Genomic DNA, 13,661 nt, shown 5'->3' on the forward strand with positions numbered 1-13,661 from the left:
GATTATGATTAGCTTTATTGCAGTGGTCTGGAACCAACCCACAGTATCTCTGAGGTATGCCTGTATTATATAGAGACTAGAGGCCCGGTGCATGAGCATTCATGCACTGGAAGGGGGTCCCTCACCCTGGCCTGCCCCCTCTCACAGTCCGGGAGCCCTCAAGGGCAGGAGATGACCCAGCAATTAGGGGAAGGCGATGGCCCCATCACACCTCTGCTGCTGCCACTGCCAGCAGCGCAAGCCTCAGCCAGCCCTGGTTACCTGAGCCTCGGGCGGCCCTGGGTGGCTGGGCAGCCACCATCTGAGGCTTGCCTGTGCCTTGGGCCCACCCTAGGTGGCTGGGCAGCCGACACCCAAGGCTTGCCTGTGCCTCAGGCTGGCCCTAGGTGGCTGGGCAGCCAACATCCGAGGCTGGCCTGCGCCTCAGGCCGGCATTGGGCAGGTGGAGGCTGAGGGTGGGTCCAGCCACACCGTGCGCCTGCCACTCCCCCATGGGGCTGAAAGGACTGGGGGACTCTGGCGGGGCTGAGGGGACTGGGTGCCTCCATCTTGTGGCTATGGACACCGCCATCTTTGTGACAGTGTGATGGTTAATTTGCATATTCCCTCTTTATTAGGAGGGTTTTTCCCCTCCTTTACCACTAGAAGGAGAAATAGATGTTTTCATGATATTTGAAACTGCCAAGGAATCCTCTACTTGGTTTGTTTATAGGCAATAAGGTTTATTGGAAAGAACTGTAGATGAAGATCTGAAGACCTGTGTTCTGATCCCAGCTTTAGTCAGGATTTGCTGCCTTAAGTGATCTTGGGCAAGTCATGAACCTATCTCTGCACCTGCCCCATGGACTTTGTGAAATTGTGTAAATGAAATGAGATATGATATGTGTGGAAGCACTTTGTAAACTGTTAGGTTTTAGCTGAGTGAACCCTTGGTGTGGAGTAAGTAGCTGAAAGTAGGCTTGCACTGCGATTTGGTTTTCTGTGGACCCCACTCCATGTTCTTCAAATAAACCTGAATTTTTAAAAATTCTCTCTGCCATTGCCACCTTGTCTTACGAACGTGTAACCTCAAGCAAATTTTGGACAAGTGAAAGTAGGCATCAACTTTAGTTTCTGGGCAGTGCCTGGCAACATTGTTGAGGCTTAGCCTTCACCATAGAGTTTAATTCATCATTATACATCTTTCATTCTTTTTGAGCTGGCCCCTGTGAGCCAGGCAACTAAACTATGTAGAGAGAGCCTGCCAAGTACCATGGTTATTTTTAAGACTTACTTTTCAGGATAATTTTCTAGTTGTATGGATTTATGGGATTATGGCAATGAGTTGAATTGCTGTTATTATTGGTTGCACTCCTGAACTGACCCCCATAGTAATTCTCACTCTAAAGATGGTCTTGTTCTCCTATGCCTGAGGGTCTTCAGTCAAGTAGAGGCTGCCTAAGCACAGATAACTAGTTGTTGGTTGGCCATGGGTCCAGGGAAGAATATGATGTGGGGAAATCTAATCTGAATTCAGGATAGAATCCTGCATGAGAGAGAAATTTGCTATCCTTTCCGTTGAAATGTGAACTCTGACTCCCAAGAGGTGCTCACAGGTTAGTTAATACTTCTTGCCGAGGCTCACAAAAGACATTGTACTTGTAACAATGTGTTCATCCGAAAGAGAGATCCTGGCTTCGAGAACACACCGACTGCAGCTTCTGGTTATCTTTCTTCGCTTGTCTGAGTTTGGACAGGGTATGGTTTGTGCTCTAAGGAGAGACTCCTCCCGTTCTCCCAGCGGGGCCCACTGCTAAAAGCTTTCCAGTGGGCTTGCTTTTGCCTGGCCAGCGCCCGGGCTGCCCCGCTTGCAGTTAGCCTGCCTTTGCTTCATAAACTTCCCAGGGTGGTTCTTCTTCTAAAAGCTTGTATGAAATGCTGTTTACGGTTTCTTTAGAGTTTAAAAATTAAGCCTTTTTTGTTCTTTGCAACTCATTTGCTTTTTTCTTTTCTTTAAATTATTATTAACACCTGTTGATTCTTTTTTTTTCTGATTGGCCTGTCACTGCATTCCTGCTCCCCCCCCTCTAGCTGGGTTTGTCAAGTCGCCCATGTCAGAAACTAAGCTCACTGGGGACGCCTTTGAGCTGTACTGTGATGTGGTCGGGAGCCCCACGCCAGAGATCCAGTGGTGGTACGCAGAAGTCAACCGAGCAGAGTCTTTCAGACAGCTGTGGGACGGTGCACGGAAGCGCCGTGTCACCGTAAACACCGCCTACGGGTCAAACGGCGTGAGTGTGCTGAGAATAACCCGGCTCACCTTGGAGGACTCTGGGACTTACGAGTGCAGGGCCAGCAACGACCCCAAGAGGAATGACTTGAGGCAAAACCCCTCCATAACATGGATTCGAGCCCAGGCCACCATAAACATCCTTCAGAGTGAGTTCGGCACCCTACAGTAGTAGTACTGTAGTCGTTAGCGGTGGCCCAGTGACCCTTCCCTTCCGCTTCCTTCCCCTCTTCCCCAGTATGACCACTCACCCCACCCCTTGTCTTTGTTTTTTTCAGACCCATAATCCAAATTGTAGTGTATGAAAACATCTGTGGCAACTTTTCCCCCCTTACTGTCTTTCTACCTCCCTTATTCTCCACCCCTTCTCTGTGTCTTTCTCCTCAGGAACAAAGAACTTGGGGAAATTGTGACTGTCCAAAATCATCTGCATTGGGAAGAGGTGGGGAGGAGGGAGTACTGGGGAGACTGAAAAACAAGCAAAAAACCCCACTTAAAAACTCACAAAACCAGGCAGTCAAACCAGCATAGTGTTGAATTGTTTCTTTTCTTCCCCTTTAATTTTATAGTAGGTTTCCTGGTATCCTTTTGCTGATTTTTTCTCTGGTGTCTTTCTATTTTTGTTTCTCTCTACAATCTAACTACCTTTTATTTCTTCTACTCATTTGTTTGAAGCTCTCTGAATAGCTGCCTTCACCTCTATAGTTTTCAGTTTATGTCTGCCCAGCCTTTTCCCTCGCTGTGACTTGGTGTCATTTTGTTCTGTGATGGGACTGTCGCTATTGGTGCAGTGTCGGTGGTACGTTTTGGTTGTTGGATGGCATGTAAGTTTGGATATTCCCACAGTTCCAGTTCTTTTTCTTTTCTAAAGCAGTGGCATGCCCTTCTCAGATAACAGCCTTCCGCTAGAGCAGTATGCTCCTCACTGGTCCTGCCCATCCAGTCTCCTGTCCTCTTAAAAGCAGCGGCCTGAGATTTCTTCCATATGTCTTGCTATGGAGTCAGGTGACTCTAAGCTGCAAGGTATTTATTTAAAACCCCCTCATGCTATTTTGAAGTCACAGATGCATGATCCCTGTTCACAAACATGTTGACTCTGGTGACAGATTGTTGGCACTGTGCTCCTCATCTCAGAGGCTGGTTACCCAGAAATAGTTGGGAAGACAATCACACTAGCCTTTAATTGTGTCTTGAAAAAGAAAAGGAAACTAGAATCCAACCCTGTTCCTCTTGAGTGATGAGGGTAAGCTGAGCTGCCTCAGAATCATCCCCTGCATCTGTTGTAGCAAGTACAAATAAGACATTAGACATAGGAGCTTTGGGGGCCATCTCTGTTTCTGGAAAGTATCTTGCTACTTGTGTGGTGGGAAGGAGAGGATGGGAGAAGCCACTACGGAGCCAGTGCTCAGCCAGGAAGACTCTAGCTCTACATCTGACCTGTTAGAATTGAGAGAACACTCCCTATTTAATTAAAAGGTCCTCTGTGTTTTTTACCGTTTCTTCAAGGACTCAGTCAGTCAGAGACCTATAGCCAGTTCTGGCTCAAAGAACTGATTGATTTAGAGAGAGTAAAAATAAAATAACCGGTCAGTCGTCCTTTATAGTAATTAAAAATATGCCTGTGAAGAAAAGAGGCCTTGAGGAGAGAGAGGAGAGGCGACTGCAGTTGGCACTGTTGAATCAGAGACCCTGCTTCTGGAAAGAGGAAAGAAAACCTTGCCTATGTGAAAATGGGGAACATTAACTCAGTAATATTTTTTATTTAACAATTTTTTTCCCTAGCACGCCTCCTTCTCCTGCCCCCTTGCTCCTTTCCTTAAAAAAGTAGAATTACCCCAATGGACACAAAGATCTGCAGAAGTGTATAGGGATGGACTGGGTCTGCCATCTGCACTTTATATTTCCAGGAGCCTGACTCTAGTAGACTCCCAGTTAAAAGGTCATGCCTTGGGGATAGAAGAGGACTGCCAGTCTTGAGAGTACATAGCATTCACCCAGTTTACTTGCAAGTAAGCTTCCTAACTTTAGGGGTGTCTGCGTGAGGTTGAATGAAACCCTGGCTAGTTTGGTATTTCCTCAGCCGTCCCTATCAGTCATTTAACCCTAGTTAACTGTTTTAGAGAGCCAGGCGGCGGCCGCCTCCGCCTCCGCCGCTGCTGCTGCTGCTGCTGCTGCTGCTGCTGCTCCTCCTCCCCCCCCCCCTCCTCCCCCCCCCCCCCCCCCGCTCCTCCTCCCGCTCCCCTCCCCTTCCCCCCTCCCCCTCCTGATTCCACTCTAATTAGATTGTTTTATGATTCCCAAGGACATTTGCCTAAGGACATGTTGACTTGTGTCTTGGGGAAGGTTGAAGTCTCTGCCTAAGAATGACCTCCTGGCAGTGGCAGTCCTGTCCCCCAAAGCTCCTTGGGTAATATAAGGCTGGAAGAGAAATGTGCCGTTTTGGGGGATATTTCTCTGGCCACTGCATGTTCTACATATGAATGATGGCTAAGGTAAGGATCTCCTACTGCTTCTAAATAGGAATCTGTGGCAGGTAAAAAAAATCTTGAATTTGTTATAAATGTTCATCTTTCTTGGACTTTGTAGGCATTGCTTGGTCACAGAAATAAAAGGCCCACCTTCATCCTGGTACAGAATGCAGATGTGGCTCTGCCCAAAGAGGATGGTCTAGCACCGGTTTCCATATACAGCAGTGCAGAATCATATTTAAACCTCTTTACATTATTCACTTGCTCCCAGCTGACTCTCTCCTGGATCTTTAACACTTAGAGGAAAAGTGCTTTCCTTTGTCTTCCAAGAATTCTTGGCAGAAAGTCTGCCAGGTTGCTTTTATCAGCTTCTTAATAACCCTGAGCTGTAATGGTCATTTGCATCACCACAGGTAACAGCAGCATTCACTTTGGCTTTCTTGTATTTAAACATCTGGAGGCTCTTGGCCTCGTTCTCAGAGTTTGCCCTTTCTCAGTGTAGTCTGAGAGGAAGAACCAGGAGAGCACCACACGGGACAGGGAATGACATTGGATAATAAAAAGTTAGCAAAAACCTGAACGTGTGTTTGAGTTTTAATGTTACCTTCATATTTTTTAATTTCTGTGGAGTATTGGTTACCTCTCTTTTGTTTTTGCTTGGTTTTGATTTTTCTTGGAGTTTTTATGCTTTTTGTTGATGATGTGTGTGCGCCTTCCATTGCAGGGTTTGTAACCGTTCTGCTCGACTTAAGACCCAGGGATTTGGCTACTGTCCGGTGTGTTTTGGAAACCGTGGGACACCACTGCGCTAACATGTTTACATGCATCTGCTTCTGTGTTAGTGGCAGCTATGCCTCCATTATCTGTACATAGAGACCCTGTTTGATGTTACCAGTAAGCACCAGTGCTGACTGGAAGATAGCCACTATCCTTTTGCCAGAGTTGGAAACTAGTGAGAACCAATTTAATTGAGCAAACTTAAGGATTTGCTTTATCACATTTTTTTTTTTTATGATCTGACCTATACAGTCAGAAATGTTACATTATAAGGTAGTCCTTGGGCATTACAATTTTCAAATGTCCCATGACCTCTTTATTCCCTTCCTCTCCCCACATAATGAGTATAGCTTAGTTCAGTGGAGGGAGAGAGTTCTGTCCTCTAGAGTTAACCTCAGCATTACATTGCATAAAATGGTGTCAGGGAGCTGTTACAAAGTTGTAGACAGGATGTAGCCAGGTACAGGGATATGGAAAGTCAGTCAAGGATTTCTGAAAAAGAATTGGGGAAAAAAAAAATAAAAAAGCAAGTACCTAATTGTGGAATGGGAAAAGATGGCTAATTTAGACTTACCCTGAAAACGATTGACCAAAATAGACAAAGAACTAAGCCTGGGAAAAGAGTAAAGAGAAATAACAACAACATCTTGACTTGAATACAGTGATGGAATTCAAAGTGCTTTAAGGATGAACCTTCTAGGAATGATAAAGTGTGCCTTAAAATTTTTTTGGTCATTGTGCTATAACATTTGACTTAGGTTATTTTTGTAGATGTTAAAACTAGTGACCCCAGGTTACCTTAGCCCAGGATAGAACCAGAAGATAAAGTATGTAACTTGCCATGGGTGGAAGGTATGTAGGGTGTTTTGGGGGAGCAGGGATAGAGAATTGAGCCAGATGTGTTTTATAGACCTGGCTTTGCCCCTAATAGTAATAATGGCCTTGCACAAGTCATTTTACCTTTCTAGCTCTTAAAGAGTGGAATTCAGTGAACTCTAAGAGTCCTTCTTCTAAAATTCCAGGAGCCTATAATACCAACATATACTGTATTCTAGTTACAATTATATTATCTCAGAATGGAATGTTTTAGAAATGCAGTTCTAAAAATAATTTTGTTTTAGGAATAAGTAAATATGGGCTGGAGAGAACTAATGGTTCCTTAAGAATTTTCTCTCAGCAAAATTTGGAAAATGCTTTTAGGATCTTCACCGCCTTCCCCCCGCTTCCGACCTCCCCCCCATAATTAATGACCATGGCTGGTTTGCCATGGGCTTATCAGATTTACATGTAGGACAACCCGTACATGTATTATCTAATTATTGCTATTCTGTTCAAGGTCCTAGTGACTCCATAGGGAGTTTATTAGTTATATAAAGGATACTGTCTTTATCTTTAGAATTGCAAGGTGGAGACTGTTTTCTATTTGAAGGGGAATTAGTTGGTGGTTCTTCTGTCATAAAACGGTGGTATTCAAAAGCGTAAATGGATTGTTGCCAGTACAAGCACCGTAATGCTCCCATTCTTTTCACATCTAGGCCAACTGGTCTTCAGGCTGTTGTCTGCGCTAGTGATCATCTGCTTATAATCATTGTTTTTCCTTTCTTGACTTCCTCCAAAGTTGGTAAAGTGAAATTCCTTATGTGGTCCTGTCTACCCTCCCTCTTTTTCTAGTCTCCCCATCCTGCCCCGTCCAACTTTCAGGCCAGGGCCGCAGAGAATGGAAAGCTGTGGCTCCCTATCATTGTGCACTCTTATTACAGAGCCAAGGATTGTCACCAGTGAAGAAGTCATTATTCGAGACGGCCCTGCTCTCCCTGTCACCCTGCAGTGTAACCTCACCTCCAGCTCTCATATCCTTACATACAGCTACTGGACAAAGAATGGGATAGAACTGACTGCCACTCGTAAGAATGCCAGCAACATGGAATACAGGTGAGAGGGGCTAGCAGCTTCTGAGAAGATGGGAAGGAGTGTGGCTGAGCTTACTTGACACTCATAATCCATAATTATGCTATGTGAGAGAGACATAAGATATATATGGTCCTCTTCTGGAGAGTCTAATCCAATATATCTGAGGTGAGGCTCAGCAATCTATAAAAGATTTCCACATGATTCTAATGAGCTGTAGATGATCCTGTCATTATGATAATAGAAAGACTGAGGGCATAGGGAGTCAGGGTCACAATGCTAGTCAATAGGAAAGTCACAATTAGAATGCAGGTCTCTTGACCTAATCCTGTAGTTTGAGGAATCAAATTGAAATCTGCTTTAGGACTTTTAGAGCAAGGCCACCCTAAGTGACCTTTCCACTGGGTAGATGATTTCCTAGTGAATTACCTTTTAGGAGTATTTAATATAACCATAACCTGATCAGGACCAGTGGAAACGTCTGTTTAGTGATCTGGAATAAGGACGGTAGCTTGGAAATAATTCTTTGATGAAAGGGAGATATTTGCTGGTTGATGTTATCTGGCACCCAAAGATTTGGTGCTTTTTTGGAATATCTAGTAAAACATGACACCTCACCTTTCAGAATAGTTTGTTCCTGGTTAAAAACTAATCTGGAAAATGATCAGCTAATCCTGCTGGCAGCATGATACAGAGCAAAGAAAGAGTACACTGCAGTGAGAATAGGAGAGCCTGTGTATCCAGTAGTAGCAAGACCATTCCGCAGTATTTTGCAGAATTGAGATTTATTTCCTACCCCTTATTTAGTTGATCCACATTAATCATGGATCCTCCTCCTTTTTGGGGGTAATGAAATTAAAATTCAAATAACTGTTGATTGCTTTCAAGGCCAAATACCATACCTGATAAGTTTCAGAATCAAGGCTAGATTTCAGGTCTTCTTTCTGGAATATGTCATTGTTTTTTTTCTACTGTACCATATCGTTAAGTGGCAAGCTAATCTATCTCCACTGTAGTTTCTTCTGATATAAACTTTGAAATAAAGCCTCTGTTATATCCTTACAGTTTGGAAAAGGTTAATCAAGTAGAGGTGTTGGGTGGAATAAAAGGCATTATTTCTTGGCCTATCCATTAGTTTTACAAGTTTTGTTTTTGAGTTCTTATAACACCTCTTTTTCAGTGTACCAAACATCCAGTCATGTTTCTCTTGGGTCTCATGCTTTGTCACCCAAAAAGCTTTAAATTGTAACTTCATAAAGTTTGAGCTTGACTTTATAAATGCCTTTTCTCTTTTTTTCTCAGCATATTTATTTATTTATTTTTAACATATTTTATTGATTTTTTACAGAGAGGAAGGGAGAGAGATAGAGTTAGAAATGTCGATGAGAGAGAAACAGCAATCAGCTGCCTCCTGCACACTCCCTCCTGGGGATGTACCCACAACCAAGGTACATGCCCTGGACCGGAATCGAACCTGGGACCCTTGAGTCCGCAGGCCGACGCTCTATCCACTGAGCCAAACCAGTTAGGGCTTTCTCAGCATATTTAAAGCTCTCCAGAAGTGTTCGCATTGTCAAGAGTTTTTTTTTGGAATCTGTGTTCTCCCACATTTTGTGGAATAACAACTGATGAGTCCCTTGGGCCACCTAATATTAAAGTCAGCTCTGGAGCCAGTCTCAGATCTTGCTTCTACTTAGCCAATAGTGACATTTTCCATTTGCCTCATTTGCTTCCCAGTAGCTAGTCACAGGGAATGTTGTGGGAAGATTTCAGCCCGTAGGCATGACCTTATCTTCCCAAATTTCAAGGAACTTAAGAGTCCATCTAAGCCTTGGAGATAGAGCTTCTGCTTCTCCTCCAAGTTCTGGAACATTTGCTCCAAGCAGGTTAGTTGTGTCTGTTTTTCTGTTGGGAAGATATTGATTTAAGAAGAGGCACTTATGTCAAATTGAAAAGACTCTTGACTGCTCCTCTGAGACTATTATGTTACCATGGATATGCTGAGATAGTCGGGGGATGGGCAGTGTCTTTCCTCATCCATGGTCTCTTAACTCTTGTTTTTGGAATCAACAGTAAGAGGATAAATGCATTGGGCCAGTCAGTGGTCGAGGTGAGGAGTTTTTCTGACATTTACTAGTGCAGTAGAGTTGTGACCATCACAAGTATCATATTTTAACCACTGAGCAAACGAGCAGGAGCTATAGAATGTTTATTTTCTGGCCTGAAGGCTATTGTTTCTCTGCTTTCTGTAATTACACACCAGCGTTTCTGTACATGTTTAGGGAAGTGATATATAGGCCACACTGGACTGAGCCGGTGTGAAGCTGGTCCACAGTGGCAAGAAAGCTTATTTGAGATGACCGTGTGGAATTCAAGGAAGTGCTGTTCTGGCTATTGTACATACTTCCTACAGTCTTTTCTGTCACTCTGCTTAATTTGGTTTGGATCTGTGCACAGCTGTTAATTCATTTGAGTTTGTGTTCAGTCATTCATTTGTTCATTCCTTTACTATATTCCATGTACCAGGCTACGTGCTGGGTATAGAACTATGCATCAACTAAACAGTGCCTATCCGCCCTGACCGGTGTGGCTCAGTGGATGGAGCGTCGGCCTGCGGACTGAGGGTCCCGGGTTCGATTCCGGTCGAGGGCATGTACCTTGGTTGCGGGCACATCCCCAGTGGGGGGTGTGCAGGAGGCAGCTGATCGATGTTTCTCTCTCATCGACGTTTCTAACTCTCTATCCCTCTCCCTTCCTCTCTGTAAAAAATCAATAAAACATATTAAAACAAAACAAAACAGTGCCTATCCACATAGAACTTGGTTTGTTGGGAAAATGGACAATTATCAATCACATAAATATACAGAAAGTAGGGTGGGGCAGAAGTAGGTTTACATTTGTGAATATACAAAACACAGAATTTATTCTATATTATTTATAAGTTACTAGAGGTCCGGCACACAAAATTCATGCAAGGGGCTTGACCCTCGCAGCCTCGACAGGCCCTCACAGCCTTGGCTGGCCCTCGCAGCCCAGCTTTGTCCAGAAGGTCGTCTGGCTATTTGGTCTAATTAGCATATTATCTCTTTATTATATAGGATTACATTATTTTTCATGCAAACAACTCTAAACCTGCTTTTGCCCCACTTCCTATAATTATGCATTGTGATAAGTTCAGTATAGTTTGAGAGAGAATGTCAGGAAGGGGGGATGTCACTTAGGTTGAGGATGAGAGGTGGGCCAAGATAAGGGAAAAGGAGCTTAGGTGGCTGAGAGTGATGGAAGAGCATGCTATATAAAGAATGTCAAAGTTTTGAGATAGGAACAGGTTTGGCACATAAAAAACAAAAGAGACCAGCAGGGCTGGAAAGTGGCTGAGATGAGGCTAGGGAGATGGGCAAGGTGCCAGGTCATGCAGGGCCCTGGAATTTTAGCTAGAGCTAAAATCCTTAAAAGTTTAGCTACATCTCTGGCAGATGCTCTGATGGCAGATTTTTCTTTGTTTTGTTACTATCTCTGGGTCTTGTTAGTGAGTAGACTTATTGAAAGGCATGCTGCTAAAATACAGGGTAAGAAGTACAGGATTACTAAAAAAAGGTCTCGGGAAGCACAGAAACAAGTTTGCATTTTTCCCTGTTCTTATTTATTTGACTGGAACTACAAGATGAGCAAGAAGTCTTTGTGATGGCTTCATCTTCTATATCTGAATATAGATTATAATGCTTTGTACAGCCTTTTATTTTGATTACTTGTTTTGTGGTTTATTTGCGCCATTAGACTGAACACCCTAAGGTTTGGGAACTTGTGTCATTTCATCTTTGTAGTTCTGGCACCCAGTAAGGAGTAACCCGGAGAGAGGTTTTTCCTTATAGGTAGGAGGAGGTAAGTTGCATTCAGGGGCACAGTTTGGAAAGCAGAGTCCCTGGTTGCCCCCCTGGATTCTCTTTTTGTATATTTTGACTGTTCCCAGCTTCCTCACTTGATTTTTCTTCTCATCTCTGCAGGATCAATAAGCCGAGAGCTGAAGATTCAGGCGAATACCACTGCGTATATCACTTTCACAGTGCTCCTAAAGCAAATGCTACCATTGAAGTGAAAGGTACAACGCAACAGAGGCTGTGGTGTGAGCCTCTCACCCTTCTTCCAAGATACTATTTTGGAGTCCCAGACTTCAAGCTTTTCTTGTTTCCATTATGGGAGGCAATATAACTTTATTAGGACTCAGGAGCTCAGCTGCCCAGGTTTAAATCCACACCCCATCATTTACTAGCTGTGGGACTGTGATAAATTATTAATTTATGTACGTTTTAGTTTCCTCATTTGTAAGACCTGCCTCATGGGTTTGTTAGGTGGATTAAATAAGTTTACATAGTAGGTTGAACTGTATGAAATTACTGTTTTTGTATGTTAATAATGCTTGAATGTTGACAGCTGTGTGTGGTTCAGCCTTATGTAAAGCTCTTAAAGCGGTGCCTTCTGAGTATTATTACATAGGTCTCCAATGTTCTGGGTAAATATTAGCTATTTATAGATAATTCATTAGAATTTTTCTATTAACTCTGGGTGCATGGCATCTTAACACGTTAAGTGCCCAGCCTGTTTTGTCTTCTGGACGGAAAGTATAGTGTCAGTCACCGGTAACTGGGCACTTAACGTGTTAAAGATGAGGCTGCAGCTGAAAGATCCAAGAAAGACTAATAGAATTGTATGAGTTGGAACTACTTAAGTACATCAATAATCCCAGCTTTCCTGTGTTATTTCAAAGAAGCAACTGAGATCCAGAAAAGTGAAACCTCTGCTCTGTGCCATACAGTGAGTTGGTGGTCAAGCTAGCATAGAACCTTAGGTTTTGACTCCTAGTTCTTTTTTTTCCATTGTTCTCCCAATGACCATAGGGAGGCAGGGTTACTGTTTGAGGTTGGACCGAAGAGATGAAGGGTTGTTCTTTTTTTTGTTTTGTTTTGTTTTTTAATTTTACTTAGGAGGACATCCTGTTCTGTAAATCCATAGGGTATGGTCTTTAGAAGCTAGAGGGATGCATTTAGGAAATAGGAAGGGCCTATATAGTAGGTATTCGATGTTCCTTAAAATATTTGGAAGACTAAAAATTCAGATTCAAGTAGGCTCAGACACATTTAAAGTTTCTATTGTATGTTGTTATTAAATGAAAGTATGTCTGATGACACAGCCCTGACTTGTGAGTGCGTGGACAGCCAGACCTTTTCTGGCTGCCAGGCTGAATTCTAAAGCCTTGAAGGGGTTGAGTCACAGTTGCATGGTTTTAGTCTACACAGGCCAGAGAACCTGGGTTTGATTAATTCAGTGGCTTTCCTTGGAGAGATCTGGGTTTACCTTTGTTTTGAAAGAATGCCACATTTGTTCGACATGAGGATGAAGGTATGAGAGCATTTTCTCAGCCAGCCAAGGGCATTTCCCCACTTGGGTGAGCTGAGCTCTGTGGGGAGACGCCTCTGGGTAAGACCTGAGGACCTGCACCATTCCAGGCTGAGCCTTTGGCACAAAGTCCAAGTGCAGAGGGAACAGGACGGGTGAGAGAAGGAAAGTGATGTATCTAGTTAATAGTCCTCTCCAAGCCTAAAGGATAATTACATACAATTACAAGTCCTGATGAACTGTAATCCTAGTGATTTGATGTTAATGATTTCTAAGCAGCACTTTCAGGAGTGGAAACAAAGTTTATTTTTCCACTAGCTTGGCTGCTCGGGGTGGGATTCAGTGGCCCAGAGGCACCTTTCCTCAGTGATCTGGAGGGGTAGGGAAGGAGGCTACAGGCAAGAGTGTTTCCAGAGGAAGTTGCAGCTTAGATGGTGTCTTGCCATAGGGAAGGTGCAGACTGTGCACTGTTGCATTTTTAGTGTACAATAGCCTTATTAGGGGGATAGAGCAGGTGGTGATAATCCTGGTTTTAAAGAAGTAGACCTAAAGAAAATTCTTTTTATAGAATCCTAAAACATTTTGTGACTAGCTTGGACAGATATGTTAGTCTCTTAAGAAAATTCATAAAGAATTCTAGTCTTTCTCTCTTCCCTCTCTTCTTGAATACCTGGACAGAAACCAATGAAACACTTACCGTCATCAGGTAATGGATAGTTTAATACGGTAAAGACTGACCACCTGGCGTTTTTTGAGTAAGTTTTTAAAGGTTTGCCTCAGGCCCCAAGTCATATTCTAGGCTAGCTCCCGAGTGTGGTGGGGTAGAAAACTGCCTTGCATTTAGA

The 13,661-nt window shown here is 43.4% G+C and overlaps 1 protein-coding gene across 1 annotated transcript in view; it reads left to right on the forward strand.

Moving 5' to 3' along the window:
* The first annotated feature begins 1,646 nt into the window (after window positions 1–1,646).
* The window catches only part of NPTN (neuroplastin), a 35,272-nt gene continuing 23,257 nt past the window's right edge, over window positions 1,647–13,661 (forward strand). Inside the window, exons 1-4 of the mRNA XM_054715667.1 lie at window positions 1,647–1,737; window positions 2,071–2,418; window positions 7,275–7,446; window positions 11,427–11,521. Coding sequence (XP_054571642.1) covers window positions 1,647–1,737; window positions 2,071–2,418; window positions 7,275–7,446; window positions 11,427–11,521 — 706 coding nt within the window. The remainder of the gene's footprint in view (window positions 1,738–2,070; window positions 2,419–7,274; window positions 7,447–11,426; window positions 11,522–13,661) is intronic.

The sequence above is a fragment of the Eptesicus fuscus genome, chromosome 5 (genome assembly GCF_027574615.1).
Source record: "Eptesicus fuscus isolate TK198812 chromosome 5, DD_ASM_mEF_20220401, whole genome shotgun sequence".
NCBI classification, from domain to species: domain Eukaryota; kingdom Metazoa; phylum Chordata; class Mammalia; order Chiroptera; family Vespertilionidae; genus Eptesicus; species Eptesicus fuscus.